At 42.2% G+C, this 18,041-nt stretch overlaps 1 protein-coding gene across 1 annotated transcript in view; it reads right to left on the bottom strand.

Annotated features, from left to right (window-relative positions):
- The window catches only part of LOC308100667 (zinc finger MIZ domain-containing protein 1-like), a gene marked incomplete at its 5' end in the record, with an annotated part of 141,407 nt that overhangs the window by 25,854 nt on the left and 97,512 nt on the right, over positions 1-18,041 (bottom strand). The window contains 2 exons of the mRNA XM_080449733.1: positions 548-680; positions 7,176-7,314. Of these exons, the coding sequence (XP_080305859.1) occupies positions 548-680; positions 7,176-7,314 (272 nt within the window). The remainder of the gene's footprint in view (positions 1-547; positions 681-7,175; positions 7,315-18,041) is intronic.

The raw sequence follows: 18,041 nt of genomic DNA, 5'->3' as shown, positions 1-18,041 counted from the left end.
CTTAGCAAACAATGTTTTATTTCTGGCAGTCGAAGAGTTAAAGGACCATACTAAAACATGTTAACATGTCTAAAAACATGTTAAAGGAAGGTACCCCCCAAAATCACAGGTTTGAGAACCACTGCACTATGACACCATGAGTCGTAATGAATGGTCTATATACATTTTAGACCATTCACTACGACTCACGGTGTCATAGTTTCTCATAGGTTCTCAACCTGTGATTTGGGGGGGGGGGGGGTCCCCATCCCAGATGACAGTGAAGTGACAATTTAATGACTTTTAAGAATTTTTTTATACCAAAAAAAATAAACATTACTGCATCAAAAGTAATCAACAAACTATACTATAAAAACGAGTCAAAAATTTGCCACATTGTCAAATAAATAAGTACATCTGCTTTTATTCACAATATTCATCTGTCGAACCCGAGTCAAAATAAATGTAATGCCTCAACTTCTACATTCCAAGTGCTTATCAGGGTTCAAATATCTCTAGACTCTAGAAATGATGTATATATTCAAGTGGAGGCACAATTGTAACCTACGTGACTTTGGGACGTGTTGGTCACACCCCACACCGTCGTGACCACGGAGAGGGACCCGGGTTGTGGCTGGTTGTGGTTGGTGTGGTTGGTTGTCTGCTGCCACGGGACCGAGTCATAGGGGAAGGAGCCATCACTGCAAAAACACACGGAGCCAAACACACACCACTGTTATCACTAGGAAGCAAAACCAGTGGAGGAAGAAGCACTCAATTTTTTGTTTACATAACCCATTAAAACCAGGAACGCATCTGTGTAACCACTTAGACCATTATTTTATACTTTGGCTATTCAAAAATAGCAGATATACAAGCTCATAGAGTGCCGCGCTATGAGCTTGTATATCTGCTATTTTTTTTTTTATCTTGAAAATTGGTGCAAATCTTTGAATATCTATATTTTTTTAAAGCAATTTTTTACACAAATCTTTGCTTCTGGGGGACCCTGGAACAAAATATTTTCAGATGGGGGTCCGCGGCCAACTACGTATAATTTTAATTTTGGGGGTCCTTGACAAGAAAAGGTTTGAGCACCACTGATATCATATATTAGCAACATAAGTGTTTCAGAAAACTGCTATGATTAAGAAGACATTTGTAGAATAGTATCTCAGGTCTTAATGGGTTAAGTAAACGTATCAATACTGCAATATGGAAATACTCTGTTACAAGTAAAAGTATTGTATTCAGAAATTACTTGAGTGAAAGTTTTGGCATCAACATATACTTAAATTAAATAGACTAAAATAACATATAGCCTTTTTTCCCTACTTATATTGATCCCAAATAACTGGCCATGGGGCCTATTTGCAGAATTGCCCATGTCGTCCAGTTTCCCCAGCAACCCCCATAGCATAGAGTGAAGCCCATAAGCTTACGCTATTTGTTGTGGTCAAAAGTTTTTCATTACACACTCATCCATGCCTTGGTTTTCCCACACGTAATCTCGGAAAATATACAAATATACAACATAATTATCACAACAAAGACACATTATCTTTGTGTCTGATCCAGAAAATTTTGGGAACTACTGGGGAAAGACACATTACTGGAAAGCAAAGACCCAAACACTCAAAACTGCGTCACTACAACTTTTAGTTGGCCAAGAAAACTGCAGAGAGAGAGAGAGAGAGAGAGAGAGAGAGAGAGAGAGAGAGAGAGAGAGAGAGAGAGAGAGAGAGAGAGAGAGAAAGGCAAAAAGGCTTACATGCACTCCAAACAAATGTGAATAGTTTGGGGGAATATGTCCTGCCAATGGCCAGATTAGTTTTTTACTTAAGTAAAAGTAGCGATACCGCAATCTAGAAATACTACTCTATCCCAGCAAAAGAATGAATAATCGCTTTGGGATTAAATCTTAGTACTTTATAATGGCATTATGATTATGTTATTCTGACTCACAAGACATATTGTTCTAGATAATATAACTCAACTGGCTGAAAGTGCTCCAACAAGTCTTTTAGGTTTATACTTTCAAGCCGTGCTGTTTCTGCTGGACCATTGGTTCTCAAAGTGGGGTCCGGGGACGCCCAGGGGTCCTTGGGGGGGGGGGTTTCCAGGGGGTCCCCAGCAAAAATGTCAAAACAGCATCACAATAATTTTTTTAACCACGTTATCCATTTATGCGTTGGCTATTCAAAAATAGCAGATGTACAAGCTCACAGCGCGTCACTTCGTGCCGCACTGCGAGCTATTTTTTGTGTGACGCCCATGGGCTTAACACCAGAGGGAGATCACCTGACCTCGTTCCCCCGCAATTTGGCTCAAACATGGGGGGGAAATGCATTCTACTATGCTGCCACCAAAATGGTCTTCCATACCTAAAGTCAAAACTAATGTAACCCATTAAGACCTGAGGCGATTCTTAAAAAAATTCTAAATCCTAACAGTTTTTTGAAAATAATCAAAAAATAATATTTTCATGATTTTTCAAAAATAGCAGATCTACAAGCTGATAGCGCGGCAGCTTGTATATCTGCTATTTTTGAATAGCCAAAGAAATCTAAAGTGACACAGATGCGTTCCAGGTCTTAAAGGTTCTATGACATTCATTTTCACTTTTTTTATTTTTTGTTTTTTGGGGGGTTTTATGACCTCAATTACACCCAAAAAATCTGAACTTTGAACATCCAGTGGATTTTCTGTGGTCTGAATAATTAGGCTGAAAAGTAATCTGAGCTTGGCCCTTCGGCAGTGATGTCACAGCCGATTAATCCCGCCCACTCTCCTCCTCGCCCCTCCCCTCCCCTATCCTTTCCTTTGGGGGGGGGGGCGGAGCAGAGGCGATGATTGACAGGCAAAATCCCTCAACAGCGACACCAGCAGGCAAAGATTTATTTTTTCATTGCAGTTGAAAAGGCTTTATAAATGTGAGAGAAAAACACCTGCCATGGATCAATGGAGTGGATTTTTTTGTTAAAACTTTTTATACACGTTTGAAGGACCATGACAAAGACTTTTAATGTGTGGTAAAACTGAACGTCATGAAACCTTTAATGGGCTAAAAGAACACCTGTCCTCAAACAACACAAGTGGACATAGTTTAACTTCTTTAACACCTTGATTGTAGAATCCTCTGAGCCCCGTGCCTCCTTTCTCTGTGAATATACCTATGATTCTTTATTCCAATATGTTTTGTATTGTATTGTATGTATTATATGTATTACTGATGAATTTAGTACAATGAATGGACCACAAACGAAGCAAGTCCCTGGGGCTTTTTGTGTTATGCTTTTAGCATTACCTTTTGACTGCACTTCTTGTACTAATAATGATCGTGTTAATAAAGTATTCAAACTGAACGGTGGAACCTTTTTCATACGTCCATACACCAGCCTCCCTAAGGTATATAAAGGTGGTAGTTTAATGTTGAAAATGGGTGGTAGTCCCCTTTAAGGGGATAGTTTGGGGAATATGTCCTGCCAAAGGGTTAGGCAACTCCAAATGTTTTGGATCTCAATTTCAAAACATTCTCTCCAGGAAAACAGCGAGAAGGACTTGTCTGGGAGGGGGGTTTGCATGCCCTCGTGGAAAAAATAATAATAAACTGTGATGAAATCTGTGATGAAGTCGCTGCCAGACAGACAGACAGACAGACAGACAGACAGACAGACAGACAGACAGACAGACAGACAGACAGACTTTTCAGGCCAAAACATGAGAAAGTGTGAATCATAATAAACAAACCGGGCCCTCGTGGGGGGGAGTAGCTTTTACGGAGTAGCAATAAAAAAAACTAAGTACTTCTTCCACCGTTGCTCTTGGACGGCAGTGTGTTTTTTGTTTCTCTAGAGGTGAGCCGTTTGGAATGGACGTCGTGTTCAATATTTCCTTATAAATGCTCAACATATCCCAGCATCCTCAGCGGAGGGTGAGTTTACTCTTGGCAGCCAAGCCCAGGCAAGAGGGAGTGAGCACGGAATGTTCTACAAACTATGACTTCACTGCTCTCTTTCCTACAGTGTGTGTGCGCGTGTGCGTGTGCGTGTGCGTGTGTGTGTGTGTGTGTGTGTGTACGCACTTGTATTACCAAATGTCCCCACAAAATGTCCCCACAACGTCGATATAGTAGAATTTGACAAGTAGACATCGTGAGGACAATTTCCCAGGTCTTCACAAGATAAATGGTTGTCTAACCCATACATGGGCAACTGGCGGCCCGGGGGCCACATGCGGCCCGCGGCCCCCACCTTCACTTAATGTGCCCCGCAGGTTAATATCGGAATACTGATATATTATTGATTTTAGCTGTTACAATTCCAAACACGCAAACATAACCCGCTACAATTACTTCAGTCTATGTAGCTTAATGACTGGTATAAAAATTGTATTGTCTTTTTTATGTCCAATGTATTTGTATTTAAGTTCATAAAGTTAACCTAAGTATAACTAAATGCATTTGAAATAAAAAAAAGTTAATTTTCAGGATTCCAATTCAAGCCAAAAAAAAAATCTGATCTGAAAAATCAGATTTACAAGTTCAAAACGCGTCGCACTGCGACACGTTTTGAGCTTGTAGATCGGCTATTTTTGCTACTTTTGTGTGACATAGAATGGCGAAGTACGGCATTAATTTACGAAAAAAGTTAAAATACGGAGATAAGAGGTGTCTGCCCGACAGTATATGCAATGTGGCCCTCTGGAGTGAGTGTGGAAATATAGTGGCCCTCTCCATCATTAAAGTTGCCCACCCCTGCTCTAACCCATTAAGACCGGGAACACATCTGTGTAACCACTTTAACCATTATTTTATACTTTGGGCTACTAAAAAATAGCAGATCTACAAGCTCATAGCGCGGCACCGAGTGCCGCGCTATGAGCTTGTATATCTGCTATTTTTGAAAAATCGTGAACATTTGTGCAAATCTTTGAATATATATATGTTTTTTAAAGCAAACATGTTTTACTCAAATCTTTGCTTCTGGGGGGTCCCTGGAACAACATATTTTGAGATGGGGGTCCGCGGGCAAATACATTTTGGGGTCCTTGACATTAAACAGTTTGACCACTGATATAGCAACATACGTTTAAAAAAAAACTGTTAGGATTTAGAAGACATTTGTAGAATCCCCCAGAAGCAAAGATTTGAGTTACAAATGTTCGCTTTGAAAAATATGTATTCAAAGATTTGCGCGCATTTTCATGATTTTTCCAAAACAGCAGATATACAAGCTCATAGCGCGGCACTATGAGCTTGTAGATCTGCTTTTTTGAATAGCCAAAGTATAAGATAATGGTTAAAATGACAGATGCCTTGGTTAATGATTTAAAAAAAAGAGTCAGGCTTATGATTAGGAAAAGAGGTTGGAGTTAGGGTTAGGGTTAGACATTCAGAGGTTAGGTTTAGGGGTTAGGGATGGAGTTATGCCTGTCTTAAACTTTGTTGTGTGCCCGTGCCGGGCAGCGGAAATAGCCGATCTACAAGCTCACACGACATTACGCTGCGACACATCGTGAGCTTGTAAGGCTGCTATTTCTGCTGCGTGACACTGGCACACAACAAAGTATAGCTCAGGCTGCCGTCAAAAATGTTGTATAGTAGTACCAACGTGTGTGTGTGTGTGTGTGTGTGTGTGTGTGTGTGTGTGTGTGTGTGTGTGTGTGCACTACTCCAGATCATGTGTATTCCTTCCCAAAGCCGTTTTGTGTTGGAATTATCTTATATGGAATATTTTAATTTTTGTCGCATTCCTATGCCAATAATTTGATGACGAGCAGTGGGTTCCGGTAGGAGACACAAAGGACACTCTTTGAGTAATCGATAGAAAAAGAGTCATTTTGGGGGTGAACTATCCCTTTAAGCTACCGTAAGCATGGTCTCCATGAGTGACAGCGGGTCATATCACAGAGATGCACTGTATAAAGCAGTGGTTCTCAAAGGAGGGGTCCGGGAACACCCAGGAGTCCTTGAGTGGGTTCCAGCAAGAGGGGGTGGGGGGGGGTGTCCCCAGCAAAATGAGGAACAGTTTAAACTTTAAACACTAAATGTTGACCATTCGAAAATAGCCAATCTACATATCTGGTATTTTCTAAACGTTTCGACAGATCTTCTCTTATGGAGGTCCCTCCCTGGCACAAAAGCTTTTCAAATGGGGGTCCAAGGCCAAATACATATGAATTTGGGGGTCCTTAACTCTTTCACTGCCAAGAGTTTTTTGTAATTTTTCATTCAAAAAAAGGGTTTTAAACACTTATGACAGTTCTACCAGTAGAGAGCAGCAAATCGACACATTGATCGCCTCGTTGACTCGCTCGCCCCCTCCCAAACAGGCTTACGTCACATCCGGTCATTAACCGGATGTGACTTTTTCGACAATCGCTGATCGGGCTAAATTACGATGTGATACACGACTACGATGACTGTTAGTCACCCAGACCAAAGAGAATAGAAGTAGACCTCTCCGTTCTTTTTTTATACCGTGTGAAAAACCGTGACTTTCCCTATTCTGGCCAAAAATGACGCGGGAAAAAATTTGAACCGGAAACGGAATCTGCGTCATGAAACCGGAACCCAATGAGTCTGAAGGAATCAGAAAGCGAAAGTGATCATGAAAAATAAACAGAATAGCGTGACCACAGTAAAAAGTAAAAACTCGGGATTTCTCGTTCTGGCACGGAGGATATTCAGAGAAAACTCGGGATAACTCGGGGCTTGGCACTGAGAGAGTTAAGATGAAAAGGTTTGAGAACAACTTGTATATCGTCTCTGTCGGGTGGAAACCTTATATGTCCAAAACTGTTACTTTTCAGGATTCAAATTCAAAAATAGCAAAAGTAGCAGATGTACAAGCTCGAAACGCTTGTAGATCTGCTACTTTTGCTATTTTTGAATTTGAATCCTGAAAACTTTTGATGCTTCCATGTGGCGCTGTAGTGTGATCAAGTAGGCCGTTAATTTACGAAAAAACACAAAAAGTTAAAATATATAGATAAGAGGTTTCTGCCCGACAGCAACGATATATATATTTGGGGGTCCTTGACATGAAAATTTTGATTCCCAAACGTTTGGCAACGGACCCCCATGGTTAGCCATTAAGTTACAGACTTGGATAAGGGTCCATTTGGTTCCTGGGGAGACCCCCTGGAACCCCCCTCAAGGACCCCCTGGGGGGTTAGGGTATATAGGTACTGACTTGTGTGTGAGTCCAGGCTTGAGGCTGTTCATGGTGGGCTGCATGGGGGGGACTTTGCCTTGCGGTTCGTTCTGCCGGCTCTTCTGGTGACGCAGGAGTAGGAGACGACCCAGCTCCTCGCACCACGATGACAGCAGGGCTGCAGAGAGACACATACACACACACACGTTAGTGTCCTGTCTCCGTCTCTCACACTGACATGGACATATGCCGACCTGTGCATGATCATGTATGCACATGGTTTGGAACACAGAAAGACAAAGACACACACACACACACACACACACACACACACACACACACACACACACACACACACACACACACACACACACACACACACACACACACACACACACACACACACACACACACACACACACACACACACACACACACACACTCACTCCATCATTCTGGTCCATTAAAGATCGTTTTTTCATCGTGCATTCCTTTCATTGCAAAGATACAGCCCAGGTATGTAAAGACAAAAAGAAACTCTCAAATACTGCAATCCGCAACCTTTTAAAAAACTCCATTCACAATAATTTACGGCTTCACATAAAACATGTCCCTGCCGTGCCTCGTACTTCAGCGTTTTACCTTGTAAAAACGTTGCCATCTTTGATTATGTCGGGGTTAAGCTGACTCAACAGAGATATATATCGACTTTGATGAAGTGCAGTGTGTGTGTGTGTGTGTGTGTGTGTGTGTGTGTGTGTGTGTGTGTGTGTGTGTGTGTGTGTGTGTGTGTGTGTGTGTGTGTGTGTGTGTGTGTGTGTGTGTGTGTGTGTGTGTGCGCGCTATTCCTTTTGGCCTCCGGGGGGCAGCCTAACTCAATAAACTGCTCGCTGGCGGTGAAGGCTGTGTGTGGATTTCACTGACACACTGAAACACACACACATACACACACAGTCTCCATCTATCTGCAGAGACTGGTCTTTATCAGCCGTACTAAAGAACCCCCCCCCCCTCCCCGCCTGTGTTTCTTCAGGATGAGCAGAAACTGATCAGACACAGAGAGAGAGAGAGAGAGAGAGAGAGAGAGAGAGAGAGAGAGAGAGAGAGAGAGAGAGAGAGAGAGAAAGAGTACTAGATGGAATCTAATTGTACAGTATCCAGTATGTCTAAGGCTCAGTGGTCCTCAAATGTTTTTCAGCTCAAGGACACCCGATTATATAGTGGTATTTTGGTGTCAGAGGAAACCATTGCAACCAGTTGAACATGGCAGAGAACATGCACCTCAGCCTCTTGTAATATACACCTGCCAGTAACCCCATGAACATGCATCAGCAAGTAACTAGCAACTGAAGCTGTCAGTAAAAAAAAAAAAAGTACAGTATTTTGCCTCTGAGATGTAGTGGAGTATGACGTATGAAGTATTGAAAAAAATTGCAATTAAAGTGAAAGTACCTCAAGTACCCATACGTTAACCCATTAAGACCAGGAAATCATCTGTGCCATTTTAAGATTTCTTTGGCTATTCAAAAATAGCAGATCTACAAGCTCATGTCATATGAGCTTGTAGATCTGCTATACAAAAAATAAAAAATAAATAAAAGGAAAATGTGTGCACATCTTTGAATATATATATACATTTTTAACTCCAATCTTTGCTTCTGGGGGTCCCTGGTCCGCGGCCAAATACATATCATTTTGGGGGTCCTTGGCATGAAAAAGTTTGAGAACCATTGATATATACAGCAACATACATTAAAAAAAAAAGACATTTGTAGAATCTCCAGAAGCAAAGCTTTCAGTTAAGAATGTTCGCTTTAAAATATATATATTATGTTCAAAGATTTTTCAAAAGAATTGCAGAACTACAAGCTACATAGCTTGTATATCTGCTATTTTTGAATAGCCCAAAGAAATCTAAAAATGACACACAGGTGCGTTCCCGGTCTTAATGGCTCAAGTACAGTACTCGAGTAAATGTACTCGGATGCTTTCCGCCACTGCCGCTAAGAGCAGCACTCTATGCCTCTCTCCTCTTAGCGGCTCTCGCTCTCTTCCACGTATCGATCGGAGGAGGAGGAGGGTAATGACTAATCAGACTGCTCAGCATGCTCCGAGCGTCTGCACACACACACACACACACACACACACACACACACACACACACACACACACACACACACACACACACACACACACACACACACACACACACACACACACACACACACACACACACACACACACACACACACACACACACACAAGAGAGCAGAGGACATGCTCTATTACACTGCTCCCCAAACAGTGGGTCGGGAACCGAGTGCCGCGCTATGAGCTTGTAGATCTGCTATTTTTTAATAATTAAATAATGGTTTAAGTGGTTACACAGAGCCATCTTTGGGTCGCGGATACATTTTTATGGGGTCGCGAATAAATATATATTTTCCTACATTTAAAAAAAAAAATATATATATATTATTTCATAAGATTAAAAAAAGTTTAAACAAAAAAATCCCAACTTCAATTAACTCTCTCAGTGCCAAGAGTATTTTCATAAAGTACTCCCCCAGTGCCAGCAATTTGCGTTTTTTTTAATTTTTTAATTTTGTAATTTTTCATTCAAATAAATTATCTGATTGGGTTTTTAAACCCATAATACAGTTCTACCAGTAGAGAGCAACAAATCGACACATTGATGACCTCGCTGGCTCACTCGCCCCCCCCCATACAGGCTCACGTCACATCCGGTCATAACCGGATGTTGACATTTTTGACAATCGTTGATCGGGCTAAATTACGATGCGATACACGACTACGATGACTGATCGTCACCCAGACCAAAGAGAGTAGACGTGGACCTCTCCGTTCGTATTCTATACCGTGTGAAAAAACGTGACGTGAAAAAAATTAGAACCGGAAACGGAATCTGCATCATGAAACCGGAACCCAATGAGTCTGAAGGAGTCAGGAAGCGAAAGTGATCATGAAAAATAAACAGTATAGCGCGACCACAGTCAAAAGTAAAAACTCGGGATTTCTCGTGCTGGCACGGAGGGTACTCGGGAAAAACTCGGGATATCTCGGGGCGTGGCACTGAGAGAGTTAAAAACTATTCAATTAAAAAAAAAAGTATTTCATAACTAAATTAGTAGTGAAAGTAGCAGATCTACAAGCTTGCGACGCGTTGTGAGCTTGCAGATTTACTATTTTGCTATATATATTTGCCTGGGCAAACGTGTCATTTCTCTTTTGGGTCTCGAGCGTTTTGGCCACTGCTCTATTAGGGCCGGGGCAAATAACCAAAAATATATCGAAACCAATATTTAGAACCAATAACCAGCTTATAACCAAATAATCCAGAAGCAAGATTTCTGGGGGGATAATTCCCCCCCCCATCAACGAATCAGCACGAATGAATTCTAATTGATTTCTTTTAAAATTATTGACCAAATTGATTAGCTTGATTAGACTTTGTTGTGCAATGGCGGCGTACAAAAATAGTGAAAACAGCCGATCTACAAGCTCACAATGCATTGTGAGCTTGTAGATCTGCTATTTATTTTACAAAGTTCACACCTTAAGTACCCCTTAAGTACCATTTAATGACTCACAGTCAAACAAGATGAACATATACAGTCAACATAGGGCTTAATTGGTTAAAAGTAACTTGTAACTAAAGTTTCTCAAATAACTGTAGTGGAGTAAAAAAAAAAAAATCCTCTAGAAAAAAATGCACACACTCAAGTAAAGTAAAAGTACCTCAAAATTGAACTTAAAAAGTACAGTATTCGAGTAAATTAGTTAGTTTCCTCCATCGCTGCTCAACATGCTCGGAGGGTCTCGTCGCTGACGGACAAGAGAGAGGAGAAGGAGAGGACGTGTTCTAGAGAGAGCGCTGGCGTTCTGCTCGGCCTCTCCATCCATAAAACAAGACGCCTCCCCCTGCACTCTTAACCCATTAAGACCGGGAAGGCTATTCAAAAATAGCAGATCTACAAGCTCATAGCGCGGCACTTGGTGCCGCGCTATGAGCTTGTAGATCTGCTATTTAAAAAAAAATCATTAACATTTGTGCAAATCTTTGAATATATATATATTTTTAAGCCAACATTTGTAACTCAAATCTTTGCTTCTGGAGGATTCTACAAATGTCTTCTAAATCCTAACAACAACAAAAACTTGTGTTGCTTTAATCAGTGATTCTCAAACTTTTTCATGTCAAGGACCCCCAAAATGATATGTATTTGGCCGCGGACTCCAATCTGAAAATATTTTGTTCCAGGGACCCCTAGAAGCAAAGACTTGAGTAAAAAAATATACATATATATTCAAAGATTTGCACACATTTTCACGATAAAAAAAAAAAGCAGATCTACAAGCTCGAGTGCCGCGCTATTTTTGATGTGTTCCGGGTCTTAATGGGTTAATGAACACCCAGTTCCACTGGCTGGCGCCCGGGCCATCCTCAACACATCTGAGGGCTCAATATTTTAAGACTTCTGATAATGCTGAACCTACAGATCTCAAGAATAGGTTTCATGAGGATAGGATCATCTAAATTCTTGTCAAGGCATGGAGGAGAGGAGAGGAGAGGAGAGGAGAGGAGAGGAGAGGAGAGGAGAGGAGAGGAGAGGAGAGGAGAGGAGAGGAGAGGAGAGGAGAGGAGGGGAGCAGTGTTGACAGGTCTGCTTATTATAAGCGACTTTGGGCTTGTTTTTCTGTATAGTTGCTTGTAAATATTGGTGGTTGTGTTTTTTTTGGGGCTTGTTATTAAAGTGTAGTTGCTTATTTGGGCTTGCATCCAAATTTTGGGATTATTGTTTAAACCAGTGGTTCTCAAAAAGTTTAATGTCAAGGACCCCCAAATGAATGTGTATCTGTCCACGGACCGGACCCCCATCTGAAATTATAATTTGTGCCAGGGACCCCCGTACCAGATTTGTGTTGCTAAAATGTTTCAAAAATATTCCACATTTTGCAATTTTTTCTCAAGAGTTTTTTGAAAAGAGCAGATCGCACGCGTTGTGAGCTTGTAGATTTGCTATTTTCAAACAGCCGACATATAGGTTTGAAGTGCTCATGTGGCCTACACGCTTCTTTTTTGTCTTGTTTTCATAGACCTGGTTGCTTATTTCTCTCACAAGATCTGGCAACGCTGGAGAGGAGAGGAGAGGAGAGGAGAGGAGACATATTTTTTTTCCCTCTAGAGGGTGGAGAGAGCCAGGCCTCCTAGTTAAAGAGAAATTATTCCACCCTGCCATTACAGAGAGCTTATCTCCCCACTAAATCACCACCTCCACACTGTGGACCGGTCTGCTCAGCTGACAACCCACCATTTAGACCTAAAGACCAGCTCCACGCACACAGCCGATGCAGACAGCCAAACAGTTCTACATGGCAGAGACACGGGCCATGGGGGAATACTTTTCTGCTGGGTTTAGAAGAAGAGTGACTTCATGTACAGTATCTGCCGGGCCATGACCCCGCGCTGTGTCTAGAAGCCAGGGTTGCCAGATCTGCTTATCAAAATTTCCCTGCAAGATTTTATTAAGGCCATTCATAATAGAGAGGAGGTATTCTCCTGGTGCTGTACCGTGCAAATTTAGAAAAGCTTAGCAGAGTCTACATTAGCGGTTCTCAAACTTTTTTCATGTCCATGACTCCTTGACCTGAGCTTGTAGAGCTTGGAGATCGGCTATTTACAAATAGCTGATGTATATAGGGTTAAAGTGGTTAAACCATAGAGTTAAAAAATTATAGAGAGGGCACCGGAAATCCCCCGCCCATCCACTTGGTATGGAGTAGCTCACCCAGCGCATACTGCTCCCTTTTCACCCCTTCTTCCTGGTTGGGAAATGTGACGGGCGGGGCCTATTTGGGGCCTCTGTGACACGTTTTGCGTCATGGAGGTGACGCAATATGAGCAAGCTCGTGCACAAGCTCGTGCACAAGCTTGTGCGCAAGCTCGTGAGTCGAGCCCATCGGTCGAAACCGTTATCGCTCGTTCATGTCTCGGGCCCCGGCCGTAATAGAGAGTATGCACATGCGTCACTTGTCCACCTGGACACGCCCCCCTCATCTAGACTGAGTGGCAAAACACTGAGCAGCATGGAGTGTTGGAGTTTGGAAGCGCTCGTTGGAAATCACTCAACGGTCCTGCGTACCACCTGTTTCTAATGTCACATAATGCAGGAGGCAGCAGGATGTTGCGTTATTGAAAACGAGCGCTTCCAAACTCTGACACTTAGAAAAATAATCACCTGCATGGAATGTATCGACAGAAAGTAGCTCATAACATGTCTATGGTGGATCTTCTTGAAACAAAAACTTTGCAGATAGAAAGAGGATAATTCAAGCTTTCCGTACAGCTGCCATGTTGGTGAGTTTAACGTTGTTTAATACAATCAGATAGGACTTTTCTGTTTGGATGTATGGACTGTCAAGGCCAGAAAGTTGTTTTTTGCCACTCAGTAGACGTTCCCGCATAACTTCCGGGTACGATGATGTCACGCGCATAGCCTCTATTAGCTCTATGCACAGCAGCCATATTATCACTTCCTTCACAGGTGTTACCAATGATACTAATGAAGGCTCTGTTCCATTTAGTGTAGCACAGTGGTTTCCACGACCCCCATAACTCTGAGAGTGTACAAATGGAACCAAATGGTTCCATTTGTACACGCTCAGAGTTACACACCCGTAAGGGGCCATTTGGAAGCACATGAGGGTCCCTGGACCCCAACTTTAGACCCACTGGTGTAGCAGAGTGTTTCCAGTAGTGATGTGCGGGTCGGGTTTTTTCATGACCCGCCACGGAACCTAACCCGCCTCAACCCGCCCCGCGAACCCATATATAAATCTATGGCTCAACCCGCCCTGTGACCCGCGGTGGGAATATATATATATATATATATATATTATAAAGCGCTCTTTTAAGTACCCAAAGTCGCTTTAAATGTCTACAGTAGCACAACATTGTGATGGGCTAAATAAACAAGCCTGTTGTTCAAAATATATATATATATTTTTTTGCGTGTGAGAGCGGCTGACCCGCTCACCCGCAGCCCGCAAAAATTGCCTCTGAAATCCTGACTCGACCACCCGTGCCGCGGGTTGACCCGCGGGACCCGCGGGTTACGGCTCGGCCCGCTCATCACTAGTTTCCAGTGAGCCAGCATGCACAATATCAGCACCCTGACTCTGTTTGACCAGAATGGAACAGAGCCTTTATTAAACAGAAAATGCATTTTCAGTGCTCTCTCCTGATTGGCTTAAAATGTGTCACCTACCTGAAAATGTATTATATTCTGTTTACTAAAGAGCTGGAGAGACCCCTGTCTGTGACCGAACAAACGCTCTGTAGCAATGATTACTATCAGAATATAGTACTTTAACCTTTTAAACAAAAACAAAACAAAAACTAAATATATATATATATCACTTACCCTACCTTTAACTAATTTAGCTGGGGACCCTTTGGAATGCCCCCAAGGACCCCCTGGGGGTCCCCGGACCCCACTTTGAGAACCACTGCTTTAAACGCTAAATGCTAAATAAAGTGTTCTTTTATCATGGCTAGTGGAATAACACAAGAGGATTTGCTATAAGACCAGCGCCAATCCAGACAACACTGGAACCAGATTAGGCCCAAACATTTTTTATCTTTCTTCGCTGTGCCCTCTCCTTCACTATCTCTCCCCTCTTTCATCCATTTCTATTAAACCTCATAATTCCTATAATTCAATCATAGTCTCTCTATCAGCTATACCTGGTAAAGACAAGGCAAGGTCACCTACTTAAAGGCTCTTTGGTAGGGCCCTATTCACCCACTAATGACTGCACATCACTGGCTTTGTGCAGTCCTGGAGAAAAAAAAGGCACTGACTTCCACAATACCCATTAAGCATTCCATTAAAAGCCTTTTTGCCATGCAGAATGTACTGTAAAGTGGATTTTGAGACGCAATGAAAATGCCTGATTACCATTTTATTAACAACATGAACCCCCGGTGTCCCTGTTCTAGGGTGAACACTCTGCCAAGATCTACAAGCTTATAGAAGTAAGTAAGTGAGTAAGTAAGTAGCCTTGGGGACCAATGGTTTCCATGCCATGTGGCCCATAGAGCAGTGGTTCTCAACCTTTTCAGGCCGTGACCCCCCAAAATAATCATATTTGAACTGGAGACCCCCCATTTTGTTTGACTCTGTTCCACAGATGAATATTGTGAAAATAGCAGATCTACAAGCTCACAACGCCTCGCGTTTGCGAGGCGTTGTGAGCTTGTAGATCTGCTGTTTTCACAATATTATTATTTGACAATTTGGCCAATGTTTTATAGTATAGTTTGTTGATTACTTTTGATCCAGTAATGGTCTTTGTCTTTTTTTCTTCTTTTTTTTTTAGGTATTAAAAAGGTCTTAAACTTGTCAGTTCACTATCATCTGGGGACCCCCCCAAACTCATGTGGGGACCCGACCCACACGTTGAGAACCACTGCCATAGAGCAGGAGCCTCGCCATTTCAATAGTATGAGGTGTCAATGTTACAAATTCATCCCCCAGCAATGATGTAGCCTACAGGTACACCCCCCTGGAAATGACACTATACTACTAATTGCTCACAGGTTCTCATTGGAAACAAGACCGCAAGGACTTTCATGAACGACCTGTTAAAAGGAATTATCCTTATCCTTAGTATATGTCACAGGGACCTACCCCTCAATCCAACCCCTGATGCAGCTGAGTGCCAAGCAAGGAGGCATTGGGTCCCGTGTTTATTGAACCCCGATCCTCCCAATCCCAATCAGCAGGGCACTCTAACCACAAAGGCCCAGTGAGCTAGTAGTACAAGCTCATATAGAACCAACATGTGTATCGCCCCGGGATTCGAACCCGGATCTCCTGCGTGGGATAAGGGACACTTAAAAAGGCCAAACATCTAATCCACTAGCCTAAAGGATAGATAATCCCCCCACTGACCTGGGGAGATACAGTATTAGGCTTTTTGGTCTTCAGGCAGAGGCTCTCTGCTACATGAGCACGAGCTAAAGATGAGCTTGTAGATCTTTTATAGATGTGCTTGTAGATTGTCTATTTGCGGCGAAGAGATTTTGGTATAGACGGGGGGGGGGGGGGGGTTTAGAAAAGACCCTTGGGGGACTTTGGTCAATGAAGAATAAAGGGTTTAAGTGGTTAAGAATTTGGGGACTGACTTGCAGTCCCAAAAGCTTTAGTTTCTAATGGTAAACATTTGAAATATTAGTGACTAGAATCACTAGATCAGGGGTTCTCAAAGTGGGGTTCGAGGACCCACCAGGTGATCCTTGAGAAGGATCCCCCCCCCCCAGTAAAACGAGGAACAGTTAAGCCCTACACTTGTGCCCTATTTGATTTTTGGGGCTATTCAAAAATTGCTTATGTATACAGTATATAAGCTCAGAACTGACCTTTTGGAGACCAGCAGTTCTTTTTGTTGTATTACTCTTGGAAAATCTTCTTTTACGGTGGTGGACCCCCGGCACAAATGTTTGAGAACCCACGTGTTCTGCATGAGAACTGTCCACCACAGCCAGTGACAGCTCAAAGTGCAGCTCTTAGAGCATCTATTGTCCTCTATCTGTCCACAACGAACGCTGACAGACAGCTGAGTGTAAGCTGATTTAGGAGACAATTCCTTTAAATGCGGCCTTTTGAAGAAGTCACTGCAATCATTGAGTAATACGGTACCTACAGACATATGGCTACGGGCACAGGTGGACAGTAACTAAGTACATTTACTAAACTCTACTTTCGTTTATTTTATACTTCTACTCCACTGCTTCTCAGAGGCAAACATTGAACTTTTTACTCCACTACAATTATTTGAAAATATTAGATACAAGTTACTTAGATTACTTAGATTATCATTACCATACATCCAATACATGAACCAATTAAGCCCTATTTTATACTCGAAAATAGCTGCGAAACGTTGCGTTGTTGTGAACTTGTATATATGCTATTTTGACAAATTCGAAAAAAAAAAAAAAAAAAAAAAAAAAAAAAACCTGCGAAATACATTTTGAAGCCAATGCTTTTGTACCTTTACTCAAGTAAAAGTTTGAATCCAAGACTATTACTTGTAACAGAGTATTTTCATATTGTGGTATCGCTACTTTTACGTGAGTAAAATACATCTACTTCTTCCACCACTGCGTTGGAGGCCGACTCGGTTAGCAGAGCCCCCAGCTTGTTCTCACCTCTACCTCAGCGCCTAGGGAGCGAGGTAAGCCCTGGCAACAGGCTGCAAGCCCCATTAACTAATGACAGAGTGTGTGTGTGTGTGTGTGTGTGTGTGTGTGTGTGTGTGTGTGTGTGTGTGTGTGTGTGTGTGTGTGTGTGTGTGTGTGTGTGTGTGTGTGTTCGTGCACAAACCCACTTTCTTTTACAAGGAAACCCCGATGCTAATCACCATGAGCTCAGAGTGTGTTTTCTTAGCGTGTGTGTGATTGCATACGCGTGCGGTAAAAGTGCTCTCCTACTGAGCATGTCATTGGACGGTTAAACCATCTGCAAGAGGTAAGAAAATCATTCCAGGATGAGAATTAATAGTGCACACCCACTACTACGTAAGCGGACATTTAGTCTTTAGTTAAAAGTTTTGCTAGGCCTGTCCCAAACTGTGATTTGTGAAACAGTGTGAAAGCGCTACCACACGGCGCTAGCTCTGTGTTTCCTAAACAGTTAGCACAATATGAAAATTATGCTTCATTCTAAACCTATATTCTACACATACGCAGTGGTGGAAAAAGTTATATTTTACTTAAGTTAAAGTATCAATACCGCAATGTAGAAATACAAGTGCAAGTCCGGAATTCTAAATTTACTTGAGTAAAAGTACAAAAGTATTGGCATAAAAATTTACTTA

This window comes from Gymnoscopelus braueri, assembly GCF_963280865.1.
Source record: "Gymnoscopelus braueri genome assembly, chromosome: 14".
Taxonomy (NCBI): Eukaryota; Metazoa; Chordata; class Actinopteri; order Myctophiformes; family Myctophidae; genus Gymnoscopelus; species Gymnoscopelus braueri.
This window is presented reverse-complemented; position numbering and strand designations above follow the sequence as displayed.